Raw genomic sequence first — 17,137 nt, forward strand, 5'->3', positions numbered from 1 at the left:
GATGCAGGAGGTAGAAAAAACTGAAGTTCAGTCAAAAAGAACTGGAGGTCCTAATAGAGGAAGTTGTGAAGAGCCACAGCAAGTTGGTTAGAAATAATTCCCTCCATGTTCCTGAGTAGAAGAAAAGAAAAACCTGGCTGGACATATAGGAAACAAATCAGCACTGTGAAGGGTCACACAGCACTCAATCGAAGAAATGTGCAAGCTCTGGTATGACGTGCGGACAAGGGTAAAGGAGAAGGTGGCAAGCAGGCTTGCTGACATCAAGTAGACTGGGGGCAGACCATCCACCCATCTATGCCCCTTGATGAATTGGTGGAGTCCACCCTACTGCCTGAAGTCATCAGTGGTGTAACAGACTTCGGCACCTCAGGCACGCCCAGCACCAGCCAAGGTAAGATGCATGCCAAAGTACAATTGTCCCATACAAGTTTCAAAAAGCACACTAAATAAGGCTAGATCTTATAGTCGTACTACCACCCCAGTCCACATCTTATCCGGCCATGCGTCATGGGAGTTGTAGTCAGGAGCACAAAATGCAAGAAGAGCAGATGAAATCTAGCAGCATAGGCCCAAATACAAATCACATGCATGTGGCAAATAGACACACTGTGTTTTAGTTTACAAAAAAAAGTATTCCAAAATGTTACTAAAATTGTAACAGCACTGTACAAGCATCATACTGAACTGGTTCTGTTACTGTCACAGGTACACCAGCGCCACAGGCTGATGACACAGCAACGTGTGAACCAGAGGAGACCCAGGCACTAGCAGAGAAAGATGAGACAGTGACCACAATGCCACTACTGGACTTCGAGGTAGAAGGCGATGACACCTAGGAATAGCTGCAGTCGACGCCAGTTGAGCAGGACCACCCCCTAATTGACCAGTCCCACTTGTGGCACCGCAACTCCTATAGCAGGAGACTCAGGGCAAGAGCACACGGTGCATCTGAGGTAGGAGAGGGCTCCTTTGTCTTTGCCAATTTGGAGGGCACCATGGTGAAGGTGCAGCTCCTGCAATTAAGACACATGCGGTCAATGCAATCCCTGCTGGTGTCTCTGAACAGCAACATGGTGGACAGCATCAGGACGTTGACCAACACAGTGGGAGAGAGCCGTAGGGCAAATGTAGAAAACCTCAGGGACATGACAGGTGCCATCAGAGACCTTTGTAACCCCATGCAGAGGGAGCATACCTCACATCACAGACAAAACCGTCACCTATTGGGCCGTTTGGATGGTTACACCAGGGCAGTTAACCGTCTGAGCAATGGCACAGCTGTCCTGTCTAGGCGCACTGTGGCCATGCAGGTGAAAATGGCCCACTGCAGTTCTGACATGGCCATTGGATTGGTGCAGGTCACCAATGCTGTTGAACAGTTACAGATAGCTACAGTAGCTGGGACAAGTAGTATGGGTGCAGGGAACAGTGACATCACTGCCCCAGTGACTGAAACCAGACGGCGGAGTGCGAGGCAAGGCATGGTGTCTGAGGCCTCATCAAGTGAGGGCAGTGTACAGACTGACCTGTCCAGTGCTGTGCATGGCCATAAAAAGTATACAGGGATTGGACCCTGGCATGCCAATAGGTGAAGTAACCTGTTGCAGGTGGCACTCTGTGCTGACTATTGAGCATGTTGTATTTTGAAATCCAGTTAGGTACTACATATTCTCATACATGTATCATGATAACGCCTGTGGCAATACAGTTTACCTCAGATTAAGGTAAATGAAACACAGTATTATTTAAGTCATGAGGTGCATTGTTTCATGATTACTCCCCCAAAAAATAATTCTGTGGTATTTCCGCACCAAGTGTGCCCTCTGCTGCCCTTGTTCTGGCTCCAGGTTGCCTTGCCCTACATTGCCCGTCCTCCTTATCTGTGTCTGGATCTGATAGGTCCAAAAGTATGCCTCTGGAAGTCGCAATGTTGTGCAACACGGCACAAGTGGTCACACTTTTACACCATATCTCAGACCTCTACTGCAGTGCACGTCCACATATATGTAGGCAGCGGAACCTACTTTTCAATAATCTGAAGGACCTCGCTATCACGTTGCCTGTAGTTTTGTGCGCAGAACTGTACTGCTGCTCGCTTGGAGTAGTTGGATTTGGGTATGGGGTGAGAGTGAAGGAGCACACAGCATATGCTCTGTCACCTACAGGAAAAAAGGCAATAGATTACTTACTGTAATGTGTCACCATATAAACAGTCTGCAGGACTGTGTTGCATGCATTTACCAAGCATATCTCCTTCTCCAAATTCACTGCCAAGGAGACATGTATGTATACCACTGTGTCTAAAGATGAACGAATCATGCCTACTACCTGGATATCTTGCTACTATGTCTGTGATTATGTGTGAGGCATTGTGTATGATTTGGATGTTCAGTGAATGATAGCATTTCCTGTTTCTGTAAATGTACTCCTTGTCTGAGGGGGGACTTCTAGCTACATGCATCCCATCATTTCACCCAATTACATGGGGGGATTGGCTAACCTGGTAAAATTGTAATTTAGTTAGCTGCAATTCCTGTGGTGTTGTAGGAAATCTGATATACTGGTGTATCCTCTGCAATATAGTGTCCAGTAATGCATTGAAAAAGTGCAACAGAGCACTTTGGGAGACCCCACCTGCTGCTGCTATTACCCCCTGGTAACTCCCTGAAGCTAGGAGGTACAGTGAATATGAATCAAATCAAATCAAATCAAATCATAAACATTTATTGAGCGCACATATCACTCAAGAGTCTCCTGGCGCTGGTGGATGTCTCTGAAAGGATAAGACTACAATGCAGCTAGATGTCAAACAACCATGTCTTTAAATTCCTACGGAAACAGTTGTGATCACTTAAGGTGCGTAGATGTAAAGGTAGTTTATTCCCAAAAAATGGAGCGAGGAAGGAGAAAGATCTCCCTCCACATGTGGTAGTGCGTATTCTGGGAGACTCAAGAAGCGCTTGATTGCTAGATCTCAGGGTTCTGCTCGGTAAATACCAGGTTAGTTTTTTGGCCCAGAAAGCGGGGCCTTTTACGTACATGTTCTTGTGAGTCAGGCAGAGTAACTTAAAGCGTAGAATATAAGACCTGCACATGTGTGGGAATAACATTGGTCCTGCCAGTCTGACGCTGCAGTTGTGGATGCAGTTCAGCTATTAGGTCTAAAATTATAGTTGAATTTAATCTATATGTATCATAGATTTCATCCTCTGTCTGACCAAATAGTGTGACGTGCCATCTAAACAAGTGCTGTCGTCTCCACCTCCTTCTCTGTGCTGCTGCTCGATGCTTATACTCCTCGCTATAAAGTAGAGCACTCCCATTGTGAAACATTCTGAGGCCCTCTGGTCCTGTTTAAATAGCTTGCACCTGGTTACCACCTGATCTGAATTGGTGGTATTTTGCATATACAAAATTGCATTTTCAGGCTTATTGACAAATTGTGAATGGTTCATACATGTATTTTGCAATTCACAATTTGGAATCACAAATTAAGGAATCGCTATTTTTGCGATTACCTAAGTGTTGCCTGCGGATGCTTTTAAGGCATTCGGTAAGGCCACTTTGCATTTGCAAACTGCCACATTTTGCGATTCACACTGTTTGTGAATACAAAATTGTTTTACACATGTGGCCCTGTATGTATTCTTAAGGGGATTTCATTAGAATAAAACATTTGAAGAATGTAGCAGTACACAGGGGTGTACATTATTATGTTTCTGAAATACCTTTCAATCAAACGAGCATTCTGCTTCCAAGCATCATGAATATGAAATCAACATCCAGAATAACTCAAATTAAACCCAATTCTGCTGACATGTTGAGGGGATCCAGAGACCCACCTGTACCAAGATAATTAAACTTGTCTTCTTCTCTTCCACATAGTCTGTATTGTTACTCTACTTCTGTTAATTTCCTTAATTGTATAGTGCTCCATTGCCACTGTGGATAAAGCCAGGTGATCCGAATATATTAAAAAATATATATAAACAAATGAATGTTAAAAAAATTATTTACATACATATATTATTTTACTCGCAGCAATCGCTTCCTGCCTGAACTGGATCCTGAAATACTGAATGGTGGTCGTGTTCAGCTTGTGGTGAGAAGTATATTCTGTTTTCTAATAATACGTGCATTGGTAATGGGAAACTCACAATAGCAAACCCTTCTGACAATTATGTATATTCGGCAATCAATGGTGAAATACTACTTTCCTGTACAATGAGGTTACAGTAGTTTATGTTCCATTGAGTTTGTCTCGCAGATTCCCAGCAAAGGAGCAATTCTCCTATCTGATAATGTTCTCAAACCATTTAGAAAACACTCAGACTGTTCATTTACAATTTCAATGTCCAGGAACAACTCCAGTAGGTAAAGGAAAGGGGCTGGACCTTAAGAGACACATTGACAAGGCAAACATGTTTTACCAATAGCAATCTCCACATAAAGTAGGTCACTTCCTTAAAACTCCACCCTACTTGCTTCTATTGACAGAAGGAGAGTGCATTCTGAAAGAATGAGCCAAAAAAGATAAATACAGGCAAATGTTATCAGTTTCAAATACAACGAGGCTAGAATTTGTACTACAAAGAAGTGGATATATTCAAGTCCTAGACGTTAAAAATATGCATTCTCTTCTTTCTCGAGGACATTTTTGCAGGCAAAGGCTACTACTGTAGTGTTCATGTCCACGTTTTGAGGAAAGCTTCAGCTCCTGTGTGATTTGGAGTTAAAACATTTAGAATAAAGGTAGAATGACAAAAAAGTAAAAAAATAGACTCCACAAGTAGATTATACAAAAAATTTTGAAAAAACGCTTGACTTAGGGTCTGGGCAAGGCATTTGGTTAAGGGAAAGTTTAGGATTAGGTTTAGGTTATGATTAGGGGTTACAGTTAGTGTAAGGTTTGACATGATGGATGGAGCACGGTAAGGTGTATGTTTAGGGTAGAGTTAACATTTAGGGTTAAGATTGGGGTAAAAGTTCGAGAGCACGTAAGGGGATTTAATAGGTTACCTTGTTACCTTTAACCTCTAGCCTTAGGGCGTAGAGTAATAGACAGTGTAAGAAAAAGAATTATGATTAAGGTTGGAGAAGGATTACAGTCAGTATTCAGGTAAGGGTACGGATGGAGTCAAGATGCGGTCAAAGTTCGGCTAGGGTTAGAGTAAAGGAAGTTAAAAGTGATGGTATAAGAGCCTGTGCGAGAAGAAGAAGGGATGGGAGAAGTGTGACATGGGAGCAATGGGTGTTCCTCTGCAGTGATAAGATGTATGTAAAGGGAAAAATGGTAGGGTGAAACTAAGGAGTGGGTAACACTTGCGGCTTTGGTTAAATGTTAATATATAAATGCTACACATTACTAATGCTGTAGCAAAAGGTATTGCAAGTAAACAGAACAAGAGTGTTCCAAGGTAGTAACGAACCACCGGTATGGAGCAAACAAACGACTTCACTTAAGGCGTTAAAGAAAGCCCTCACTCACCACCTAGTGATGACATGCTTCATCATCAGGGCCCCACAAAAGAGACCTAGCGTCCCTTTCGTGTGCTTCAACGCCAGATCTACTGCGGAGCGGGTTGGTGGACCTCCGATGGACCCCGAGGACTCCAATGGAATCTTCGGGGTCCATCGGAGGGTCGCTACAGGTATACAACGGGTGCCGAGCGTCGAGGGCGGTGTGCCAATTACGCTCCCACCCCCCTCCTGTGACCCATGGTGTGAATCCATTACACCCTAAAAGTGCAGAAACCGTAAATTCGGAAGCCTCCTAAACCAGGAAATATTAGAAAGATAATTTCTCTTTCTAATTTTTTGCACTTTTTTCACTATTTAATTTTCACTTTCACGCCCCTAGGTAAGGGTGAGCCTTAGAGAGTCCATACCGCCAGGGTTTATTCACACTGAGTCCTGATGAATGCCAGGTAAATTTACATCGTTTCGTGGCTGAAACATGTCGACTGACTTAGGAAACTACCACTTAATTAATTGTGGACGCATTTCCTACACATAATTTTATCTCTAAGTCCTTAGTGGTCATCTAAATAAAGCTAATTTTGATACACTACAGACTTCTTTTTAACCTCTCACCACTCACTTATATTTCTTTGCACAACACTGTCCTTACCCACCAACCCGCTCCGCAGTAGATCTGGCGTTGAAGCACACAAAAGGGACGCTAGGTCTCTTTTGTGGGGCCCGATGATGAAGCATGTCATCACTAGGTGGTGAGTGAGGGCTTTCCTTAACGCCTTAAGTGAAGTCGTTTGTTTGCTCCATACCGGTGGTTCGTTACTACCTTGGAACACTCTTGTTCTGTTTACTTGATCTATACTGGGGTATAAGAGTGTCCCACTACCCTGCCTCTCTTTTTGATTTTGCAAAAGGTATTACCTCTACATTTTTACGTTTCGTTTTCTAAACCTATGTTTGTATTCTAGATTTACATAGAAGACCCTGTTAGTATCTTCATGATCTTTCATGTGATTAACACGCACACATTTACTTTATCATTATTTAATAAACAACTAAAATCAGCCAACTGTCCAGTCCGAACTGCCAGGCCAGGTCTTCCCTGGGCCGGAAACAAGCATCCTGGGACCGGTTTCGGGGTAACACTAGGCTATCTTGAATCCAGTAGCAAAGTGAGCAAGGGACCCACGTCTGGGCATACCCTACCAACCTAGGGCTATGAAACCTGTCCTAGGATGCTTGTTTCCAGTCCAGGGCAGAACTCCCCTGGCAGTTCGGACAGGACTGTTCCCATTGGGTAGGGTCAAGACTGATTTGCATATGGCTAGGTTCAAACTGGAATGGCATGGCAAACAAAAAAACTATGGATTTAGGCCCAGATTGCTGTACTGAGGTGAATGTATGACATTGTTATGCATTCAGTCCATTAATTGTTCTGTTTGCATTTGTTACCCCGAGTGGGACAGGTATGCCCAGATGTGGGTCCCGTGCTCTCCATGCCACTGAAGTCAAGCTATACTGGCTGATAAGGGGTGAAACCCCGAAACTGGTCCTAGGATGCTTGTTTCCAGTTCGGGGAGGACCTGGCCTGGCAGTTCGGGCTGGACTGTTCCCATTGGGCGCAGGCTCAAGACTGATTTGCATATGGCTGGGTTCACACTGGAATGGTATGGTGAGCAAAAAAACGATGGAGTTAGGCCCAGATCTCTGTACTGGGGTGAATGTATAGACATTGTTGCACAATGACACAGCAAGCTCAATATCGTTGGAGGAAGGAGCCTTTCAAACATGCAGCACAAACCAGATGGCTCATGGGCATTTCATGTTTACCTGGAAACGACAAGCCAACTGATGACAGCAATCCAACTTTTTGGAAATCTACCAACATAGGTTCAGTTTAATATGCCTGTTTCTACTGTGAATATGCCAAAGTTCCAGTGCCTCAACTCAAAACACAGAGCACACATTCCAGTAAGTGGAAGGCGGCGTTGCAGCTTTCAGTCGACAGATCTCATTGCTTGAAATCCACATGGTCGCTCCCAAAGTCCCTGCACACACTCACAAACAGGACGTGTGGATTATGACATCAATGACCCGATTATGTAAGCAGCGCACAGGCCCTCTTTCCATAGGAGAGCGAGTTCATTGTGTGCGCCTGGTACAGTCTGGGCCTCTCTCCTGTTTGGACGGAAAACAAGCTTCTTTTAAGCATGCAACGGAGAGAGCTCAGCAATAAAAGACAAAGCAGAGGTCTAAACCACGTGCGTTTCACTGTAGCCAGATCCCATTCAGCTTTTGGAAGGCGGTCGTGCCTTTCCCTGCATAGGGGTGCAGTCCACGGACGTAACGCACACCCCTGTGATGCAGGCGCTATCTTCCAGGGCCCCCCAACCCTTAAGGGGCCTCCCATTCCGCCAAAGTCCAATGATTATCTGTGAGATATGGTAGACTGGGGGGCCTCTCTTCACATTCTGGGGTTGGTGAGGGGGGCCCTGGGCATCATTTTCAATGACGCCCCGGGTGCAGTCAACGAGTGCTCAGCATTCTTGTGGTGTTCTTGAAAGCTCCAAGCGTTGTCCGCGCCATCTCCTAACAGTTCCTTTATGGGCCACAAACGGTCTTATGTTGTACGTGCTAGTGTTTCCCGAGTGCCTCTTTGCCCATGTGCCTGTGCCTATAATATGGCGCAGGAGCCTCTATGCAGACGAGCAAACTGTGTGTCTGCACAATGCTTATAGAGAGGTTCCCTGAAGCACCCGCAGCCCTTTCTGTAAGACTATGTCCATTGCCGTTGTGTAATCTGCCACAAGAAATAATAAGGTATAGGTATAAGTAATGTTAGTGGTAGCGGAGCCATCCATACACAATACCGCTGTAGGTGCATGTGGTGTGCCCCGTTTGAAATGCGTGAATCCATCCTTACCATAAGCTCTTTGCATATGAGTGATGTACTGCAGAAGTAAACATTGCATTTCCCTTCAGTCTGTGCTCTTCCATGAAGAGCACACATCTTAGCGGCCCCGGCTAACGAGCTGCAGCTGAAATAGAAAATGACTTGATTGGTATAACCGAGCCCTACTCTGGATAGCACTTACATAGAACCAGAAATAATGCTCTATGGCATATCTGGCATATAACGAGCTCTTAAATTGTACACCGCCCCCATAAAAGACCTTAAGCTGTTTAATGTTTCATCAGTTGTCTACAAGATCGCTTTCCTGCAGAACGACTGCGCCGAAATGTTTTCTTTTGTTGCCGAGCCGACTCGCTTTGCAAGCCACAATTTTTTAATCGTTTCTTATTTACAAAAGTGCTTTGACATAGTGCATTTGTTCTGCCGGGCCGTGGGGTTTGAAGACGCTTGTTTGACATGGTCTGTTTGTTTATGCGGGGGTAACATGAGCTGCATCGACAGCATGTCATAGTGTGGTTTCATGATTGTATACATTCTCCCCCACTGCTCCCAGGCCAGCCTTGTCGGCAGAGAGCCCATGGACGTCGACCTCGTGTCCGTGACCAGCGGCAGTGCTTTGACTCAGAGCTCGGAAAGGCCCAGCCAGGCACACAGACACTCAGCGGGTTCTTCAAGTAAGTTGCGGTTTCCTTACAAGTTCTATTGAAGTCGCTTGAAAGGGTGCTGGGACTGAATGTTGAGGAACATTTTTTCACGATAGGGTTTGCAGCACCACTGGCCAGAATGTCTGACTAAACCTATATTGTTTCCTGCCCTTAAACCTTTCCCACATTCTGAAAGGGAAAACATAACTATCTGCCAAATAATTATTCTATGATTACTAGTTAACGGGCATTCTGAAAATGTTTTTGTGCAATCTCTTGTGTGGCAAATACTACAAGTACACTGGGTTGATTTACTACCAGTTCAGACCTTAAGTTACAACGACCTGAAAAGCGACGATTTCTTTAAAACAGGTGTCCTCCCAAAATACATTTTGTCCATTGATGCTGCACGGTTTTTCACTTTTCTTCAACTATAATTTACATAACACCACTAATAAAAAAAAAGGTTTTTTGCGTTTCGCATTCTTTACAACGTTTGTTTTGGCACTTTTTCTCCATAGAAATGTCACTGCAAGTTTTGACCACACCGGCTTTGTGCTATATATGTAGGATATCACTCTCATTTCTTATACACTAGTCTTCGAGTTTAAAAGTTACGAGAGGTGTCTTCCAGTTCAGGCGAGTCCACCTTGAAACGAGGAGTTATTTCACGTTGATTTATATTTATTTTATTGTGGGTGAAATATAAATTGTCTACCTAACTACATGTAGCAGCCGAGAGCTGCCCATAGAGCTGGGAGGCAGTTAAACACGACTTGCAGATATGATTCGGGGGCTGTATACAGCGCTCACAGAGACGCACCTGGAGTTGTACTGCTTGGGGCCTTGAATACAAGGCTGGCAGCCCTATAAGGAGAGGTAAGGTATACAAGCACCACCTACTGGCATCACTTAACTAATGCAAAGGCCTTCCACCCCCTAAGTATACAGGGAGCTCTCTAGCATGCACATTTCTATTTTGCTTGAAGTATTGAAACTCCTCGCACTATTTCTGCATCTATATTTTAATAACAGGGACAGAGCAGAATAATGCATAATTTAAATGTCTCTGTGGTAATGTTGTTGGAATCATATACTTTTCATGAGGAGGTGCTGCTGATCTTTAATGGACATAATTATGAATCTTTGCATCAGGTTCAATGATAACAGAAAGCATCTTCCTCTCATATTGAGTTTTTCTGTCTCACATGGTGCTTTAAAGCTTCCATTTAATTAAAAATCGACAATTTAACACCTGATATTAAGGGTTGGGAGCTAGAATCAGCTTACAACGGAGGGCCTCTGCGCACTAATGGTTGTGAGATCATAATGCACAGATTGTTTAGTACTATGACTTCATACAACAGTCAGTTTGTTGGTCTGGTGCGACAGCTTTAGCTGTTTGCTAGTCCTCAGCCATTGTTTCCTTGAGGTGTCATTGACATTTCGGGTCCACCTTGGCGGCCATATGGTAATTGGTGAGGCAGTTACGTTGACTGATCCTATTTTGACTCTTTTAAGTTTAAGTCCTCATTGGGAAAGAATCTTTCTCCAGACACATTCAACATCAGGGTAGGTACATTGGTCTTGCAAGGATCTGCTGCGTGCTGAAAGCAGCACGTCCCACACGCAAAGATTACCTTGGCATTGTTATTGTTGCTCAGCACCTGAATTAGATTTTAGGCATGTTCCAGAACAGAGCGCCACTGCGCTGTACTTAAATCACAGCTGCTGCCTTCTGCAGCTAGGAGGAAAGCAAAAAATTCAGGGATGACCCTGCAAAAAGGGCCAAGTCCAACAGTGACCATTACAATTTACTGAACAAGTATGCTCTGTGATAATTTCTGCATCCTATAATCACAGAAAATGATTAGGAGAGCCTTTTGGATGATAAAAGGAGTTTGAGTGTCCAGGGTAGTGAGGTCATAGTTTCATGTTATTAGTTGAGTGAGTAATGGGTTAGTGAAACCATGGTACTATGTTATCAATTGAGTGAGTAGTGGGGTGATGCATTCCGTTCCATCTCCTATTTCTCATAAAGGGTTTGATTGGGGGATGTAAGAAGGTGTGTGAGAGAGCCAGTGATCTCCAGAAAATTAGTTTGTAGTTCCTATATGGTCACCAAATTTCAACTATATATTCCTATGCTTGACACAATCAGTTTAATCACAATAAGATTGCATAGTTAAAACAATAATCATAGCCTATACTTCGACACAAACTTCATTGTACATTCCGGCAGCTATACATCCACTGTCTATTATAGAGACCAATCAATCATTTAAAGGCATTACAGCATTCCCACTTGGTCATCCTTTACCATCATTATCTCCATAAGCTCACTGCTATCTAGTACCTTACATAAATAACAGGTGATAGTTGCCCTTCCTATTGCTTTCTTCTGGGCAGGGATGTTGTTAATCACCTAGGAAGTAGTGCAGTTCCCAGTCAATATTCAACCCCAGGTCTACAGCTTTGAGATGCAATATCCATTTAGCTTCTTGTCGTCTCATTTGTAGTTCTAGGTTGTCACCCCTTTCATTACGTTGGACCATTTCTAGACCATGACATTGAAATGTCTTATATTGAGTTTGTTTTTCACATGTGAGTGTGTGAAGAGCAAAGGGTTACTTTGGGTCTGTTTTACTACTCTTGTGTGTTCCATTATCATTCTAATGGTACAGCCCACATATATCTTTCCACATTTGCATGTTAAAATGTATACAACAGTACAAGTATTGCAGTTGATATTCTAGGTGATATAGTATGTATGACTATTGTTGTATTTGAATCATGAGGTTTGTTTGGCAGTCTACATAATGATCAGTGACCACATTTATAGGAACCTTTGCTCTGCCGTGTCAACCAATTGTGTTTGATAGTAGTACCCAGAAAGCTTGGACTGATTAGCCCTTTAAGTGTCTTTCCTCTCCGGAATGTGATGTTAGCATTTCTGTTTGTGTATTGTGCAAGAATCTTGTCCTCCCTCAAGAGGTGCCAGTGTCTGTTTAGTAATACACTAACACTGACATTGTTATTGCTATATCGGAGTAGGGGTCTAATCATCTCTGTGTTAGTCCTTATCTCAGGTTTTTTGTGAGCATGTGTCTTGGTCCTTCCAAATTTGACAGCTCTGCTGCTGGCCTCCTTAATTGTTTTTCTGTCATAACCTCTGACAAGGAATTTCTGTTTGATATTCACCAAGTTTTTTAGTAAATTAATTGTCTGTACTACAATTTTTCCTGGCAATAAACATTGCACAATAGGGTATGTCTTGTAGTTAGTGTCTAGGGTGGGCGCTGCTGGCATGTAGTGTTGCATTACAGGATGTGTCCTTTCTGAACATCCTACTCAATATTTTGGACTCATGAATATAACGTTCGATGTCAAGGAATTGAATCATGCAGTGGTCAAAGTTCATAGTAAAGTACATGTTATAGGGGTTGTTACTCAGGTGTCCCTCAAAGTCTTGTGGTTGTTCTACATATCCAGTCCATATCATAAATATATCGTCTATAAATCTTCCCCAATAGTGTATTTGTGCAGTCTACCGGGAACCAGCGCAGCCCCACACCCCCTCTTCCTCAAATCACCCTATGAAGAGGGAATCTGGAGCCCATTGCGGGTTCCGCTGACCTGATGATACCACTTCCCTTCAAAGAGGAAGTGTTGTTATCCAGTATCAGTTGTGTCATCTGCAGTAACATCTCCGTGTGTGACAATAGTTGTGCCGGTCTCTTGTTCAGAAAATGTGTGATCACCATCATCCCAAATTCTGTCAGTATATTTGTATATAGTGATACCACATCCAATAAAACCATAATCATCCCCTCCTCCCATGTGACATCACTCATCAGATTCAGGACATGTTTAGTGTATTTGATGTGGGAAGGCAGATTCTGGACTAGTGGTTGTAGAAAGACATCTACAAATTGGGATAATCTTTCAGTATGGCCACCAATACCCTACACAAAAGGTCTACCTGGTGGGAAGGTGGCCTTTTTGTGTATTTTGGGCAATGTGTACAGGCATGGATATCTTGAGTTGTCCACTCTCAGGAACATATACTCTTCAAATGTGATCAACCCCTGCTCATACCCAGTTTTAACATTGATTTATGTCATTTGATATATGTTGCATTGGATTAATGTCAAGAGGGCAGTAGCAGTTTCTATCAGTTAGTTGTGAATAAATCTCTTTGTTGTAGTCAGTTCTATTCATGACTACAACACAACCCCCTTTGTCAGGCTCCCTTATAATCAATGTATCATCCTCTTGTAGTTGTTTTAGTGCCGTTCTCTCCCCAAATGGGAGGTTGTTGGTAACTGTCCATTTCTTTATCATTGCTGTATGTGGGATATTGTCCAGCTCCCTACATACATTCTTAAAGAACAGGTCACAGCAATTGTCTGGGGTACATTGGGTGTCCATTTCAACCTGGGTTTAAGTCCACTACGACTAGTGTGTTCTATATCTATATTTAAATGTGTTAGTAGTTCCCTAACGCTAGTTTCCTCATCATCTTCTGTTGTCAGTGAGAGTAACCTTGTGGTGTCAATCGCATCCTGTATGGAATAGTTACTCTGTATTGTGATTGTCCCACTAGGGCAGTTTGAATTTTCTTGTGAAAAAAGTGTTTATTTGGTTGTAGTCCTCAAACAAATTTGTAAATGTTAATCTTTACTAGATCAATATCCAAATTTGTGGATGTAAAAAACTCAAATCTCTTTTAAGCACTTTATTCATGTCATCAGTTAAGACTTTGTCAGTTAGGTTCACAATTATCACATCCATTTTTTCATCCACAACATTTGTTTCTTCCTGGTTGTAAAAACTGGGACCACCAGTTCTCCGGGGGGTAGCTTGGCTCGAGCAGGAAGGCAGCCAGGGGCTTACGTGTAAAGCAGCTACACAACACACTCATCCACTGAGACAATAAGTGGGCGCAATAATGGAGACCACACCAGTATTTGTGATTGAAAATCAAGGTCTTTTATATAGGCTTTAGATCAAAGAAATTCGGGCATTAGCATTTCATTAGCATCTCCTTAAGGTGTTTCATTAAAGCGGTACATTAGGCATTCTCATCAGGTGAGCAAAACATCAAATAACAGCCTGTTGCATTATACTCTTCAGCAGGTTAAGGGGGTACTTTCATAAACCATGGGCTAACATTTCAAGAAGCAGTTATGAACATTTCCTCTTGTAGATAAGATATCAACAGTTCAATACCAGTAATCATGTCATCGAAATATCAATGAAGTAAATCAAGCAGTATCATAACACAACCCCATCAGGATTCATTGAAGCCCGCCCCTGCAAGAAATTCAGTACAGGGGAATATTATACCACTCCATCAGCAGGCTTAAAAGCAGGTAATCAGACATGCACAGTTACTTCAGTATGAGCCTGACTTCAGGCATGCACAGTCAACCGGTATTGAGGCATCTGTGGGTTTAACTGAGGCCTCGTGGTCAGTGGAGGCTCATTGGGGCCAACGGGGCCCAGTCTCAACGCTCCCCAGGAGAGGGGCGAACTCAGTGCCTTGCCCAGCCTTCCGCCCTCCTCCCCGGGGGTTACCTGTAATCTTCGGCCCTCCTGGGCCCTTGCGTAGACTCTAAGTGAGGGGAGGGGTTCCAGCCCTCCCGGGGCCTCACACTACCCGGCGCGGTGCTGGGACAGCTTTCGAGCACCGGCGCCGGGGGCGAGGCGAGATCAACGTGTGGGGCAGATCGGAGGAGGCTCTCTGGCTCCACGGCCCCCTCCGCGACAAGATGGGGCTTCCACGGGTGCCGGGTCCTGAGTCAGAAGACCCGGTGCAGGCAGCGAATGGCTGCGCGACTGTGGCGGGGGTGCGGCCGATGACGCGGCGGCGCTCCCCGTCACGTGATGCGGGCCACAGAGGCTTCAGGCCCAGCGCGGCCTGGTGCACTTGATGCGGCGTCCCTCTCCTGGCATACGGGGGCCGCCGAGGGAGGTAGGATGTTGCGCCGCTTCACCGGAGCGCTGGGGGCCTATAAGGCGGGGGACTTCTGGCCCAGCGCGGCCTGCAGAGGATTCCGGCGGCCCTCTCCTGGCATACAGGGGGCCGCCGAGGGAGGTACACAATACCGCCGCTGACGCCACGGCCGCAGGGGAGATTCCTCGGTGCCTCAGGAGGGCGCAAACGGCTCCGGGCCATGGCGGTGAGTCACCCTGGGCAGCGCGCTCAGTTCACAGAGCGTTACGGGGGCAAACACGTGGGCTGTATAGCGCTTGGGCTAGTCACCGCGCCGGGAAGCGCTTAAGGACACTCGATGTCGGGGCACTCCCAGTGGCACGGCAGGGCTTAGGGCAATAGCGCTCTGCAGGCAGTCTATGACACAGCGCTGTGCAGGATAGCAGACCACAGCGCTTTTCACGTGATGCAGCCAGTGATGCAGGCAGGATGGAAAGCGAAGCAAGACAGTCAGGGGAGACAGGCAGGGCAAGATGGACCCAGAGGGGGCAGTGAGTGCGCAGGGCAGCACAGTTCAGTACCTGGTCGATCCCTCAGTAGTCTCTGGTCAAAGGCAAGTAGTCTTTTTGGCGCTTGGATGGTTCTGAGCCCTTGAGTGATGGTTTCTTGAAGGGGGGGGTTGAGTTGGTGGCTTACAAGTTACCTCAGGTCACTGCAGATGGCCCCTGGGGTTCCCTACCGCTGGGCCAGATCAGGGGGTTTATCTAGGATACCTCACTCAGCTTAAGAGGCAGCACCTAAATCCTGTCACTCTCAGTGGCATAAGTTCCTGACTAGGCCCTCCCGCCTAAATCTCCTGCGTGGGTTCCCCAGGTCAGTGTTGCCCCAACTGACTAAAAAAAGTTCCCTCCCTTGCTTAAGTATGCCCAGGTCAGGTGACCACTCTCTAAGGCGGCAAAAATAAGCTCTGCCTTTCTTCTGGAAGGTTCCAGGAGCTTCCCCACTCTACCTATGGACAGGGGATGGCAGGCTGGCATTGCAACAATGTATGGGGATCCAGCCAGCTCCTGGCAACTAGGGTGCTACACTAAAAGACCACGCTGCAGTAGCAGGGGCCAGTAGCAGCCATGTTTGAAGTAGAGAGCACCTGCACCCTAACATGGATTAGCCATGAAAAGGTGCCCGAAGACCTAAGGGCCAACAAAAAGAAGGTGGGAAAAATGAGGCAAGGGCGAAAAAAAACAGGGAAAGACCACCCTAGGGCTGACAGGTCTAACACTGGTCCAAGACCTTGTTTGCATTCCTGTTCTGTCTCCTGATTGGTCCCTTTGATCCTTTTCCTCTTCTAGTCTGTCTCCACCCCCTGTACGTGTTTGTCCTCATGTTGCCTGTCCTGATCAGTCTTATTTCTTCTAAAAAACGATTTCTCCCTTGTTCAGATGTGCCTTCACCTGGGTCCTGATTACTTTCATTTTCACTGGAGGTTACAATAGATGAACCAGTGCTGATTACATCTGATGGTGGCTCTATGCTTTCTGTTTTGTTACTGACTAGGTGATCAATTTTTCTGGCAAAAGTGAATACCTTACCCCCGAGGAAGTCATTCTCATCTCTTTTAAACTTTCTTGTTTTGCGTATTTTTATATCATCCATATCTGAAAGAGACACGTTAGTGATAGATTCCTTACCTTAGAATATCCCCAGGCGTCAGACTGGATCCGGAAACTTTTGCGTAGCAGTACCCTTGCGCGTCGGTAGGCGCCGTCTGCGGCTCCGCGTCCGTCGGCGGCGTCGTGGGCGCCGTGATGACGTTGTCGGCGTACTTAGACGCCACGTCCGCGTGCTGACGTCAGTTCTTCTTTTTTCCGCACATGCAGCGCAGATCCGGACAAAGTGTGGTACCTTAGTCTTTTTTGACTAAACTTTTTTGATCTCTTTTGATCATTCTTTTTCGAGTCTTCGACTCCGAACGGTGCCCTAGGGATGCCAGGTTTTAAGCCCTGTGAGGATTGCGACCGACAGATGTCGGTCACCGACCCTCACCGTCGGTGTCTCCACTCTCTCGGCGTCGACCACGACGACAAGACCTGTTGCGAATGCCGGGCCCTGACTTCGAAAGCTAGGCGGGAACTCCGGCAGTCGGCCCCGCGCCAGGAACGGTCC

At 45.3% G+C, this 17,137-nt stretch overlaps 1 protein-coding gene across 1 annotated transcript in view; it reads left to right on the top strand.

Moving 5' to 3' along the window:
- The window catches only part of LRRIQ1 (leucine rich repeats and IQ motif containing 1), a 1,358,071-nt gene that overhangs the window by 1,227,223 nt on the left and 113,711 nt on the right, over positions 1-17,137 (top strand). The window contains exons 24-25 of the mRNA XM_078678880.1: positions 4,045-4,105; positions 8,946-9,066. Coding sequence (XP_078535006.1) covers positions 4,045-4,105; positions 8,946-9,066 — 182 coding nt within the window. The remainder of the gene's footprint in view (positions 1-4,044; positions 4,106-8,945; positions 9,067-17,137) is intronic.

The sequence above is a fragment of the Lissotriton helveticus genome, chromosome 1_1 (genome assembly GCF_964261635.1).
Source record: "Lissotriton helveticus chromosome 1_1, aLisHel1.1, whole genome shotgun sequence".
Lineage (NCBI taxonomy): Eukaryota > Metazoa > Chordata > Amphibia > Caudata > Salamandridae > Lissotriton > Lissotriton helveticus.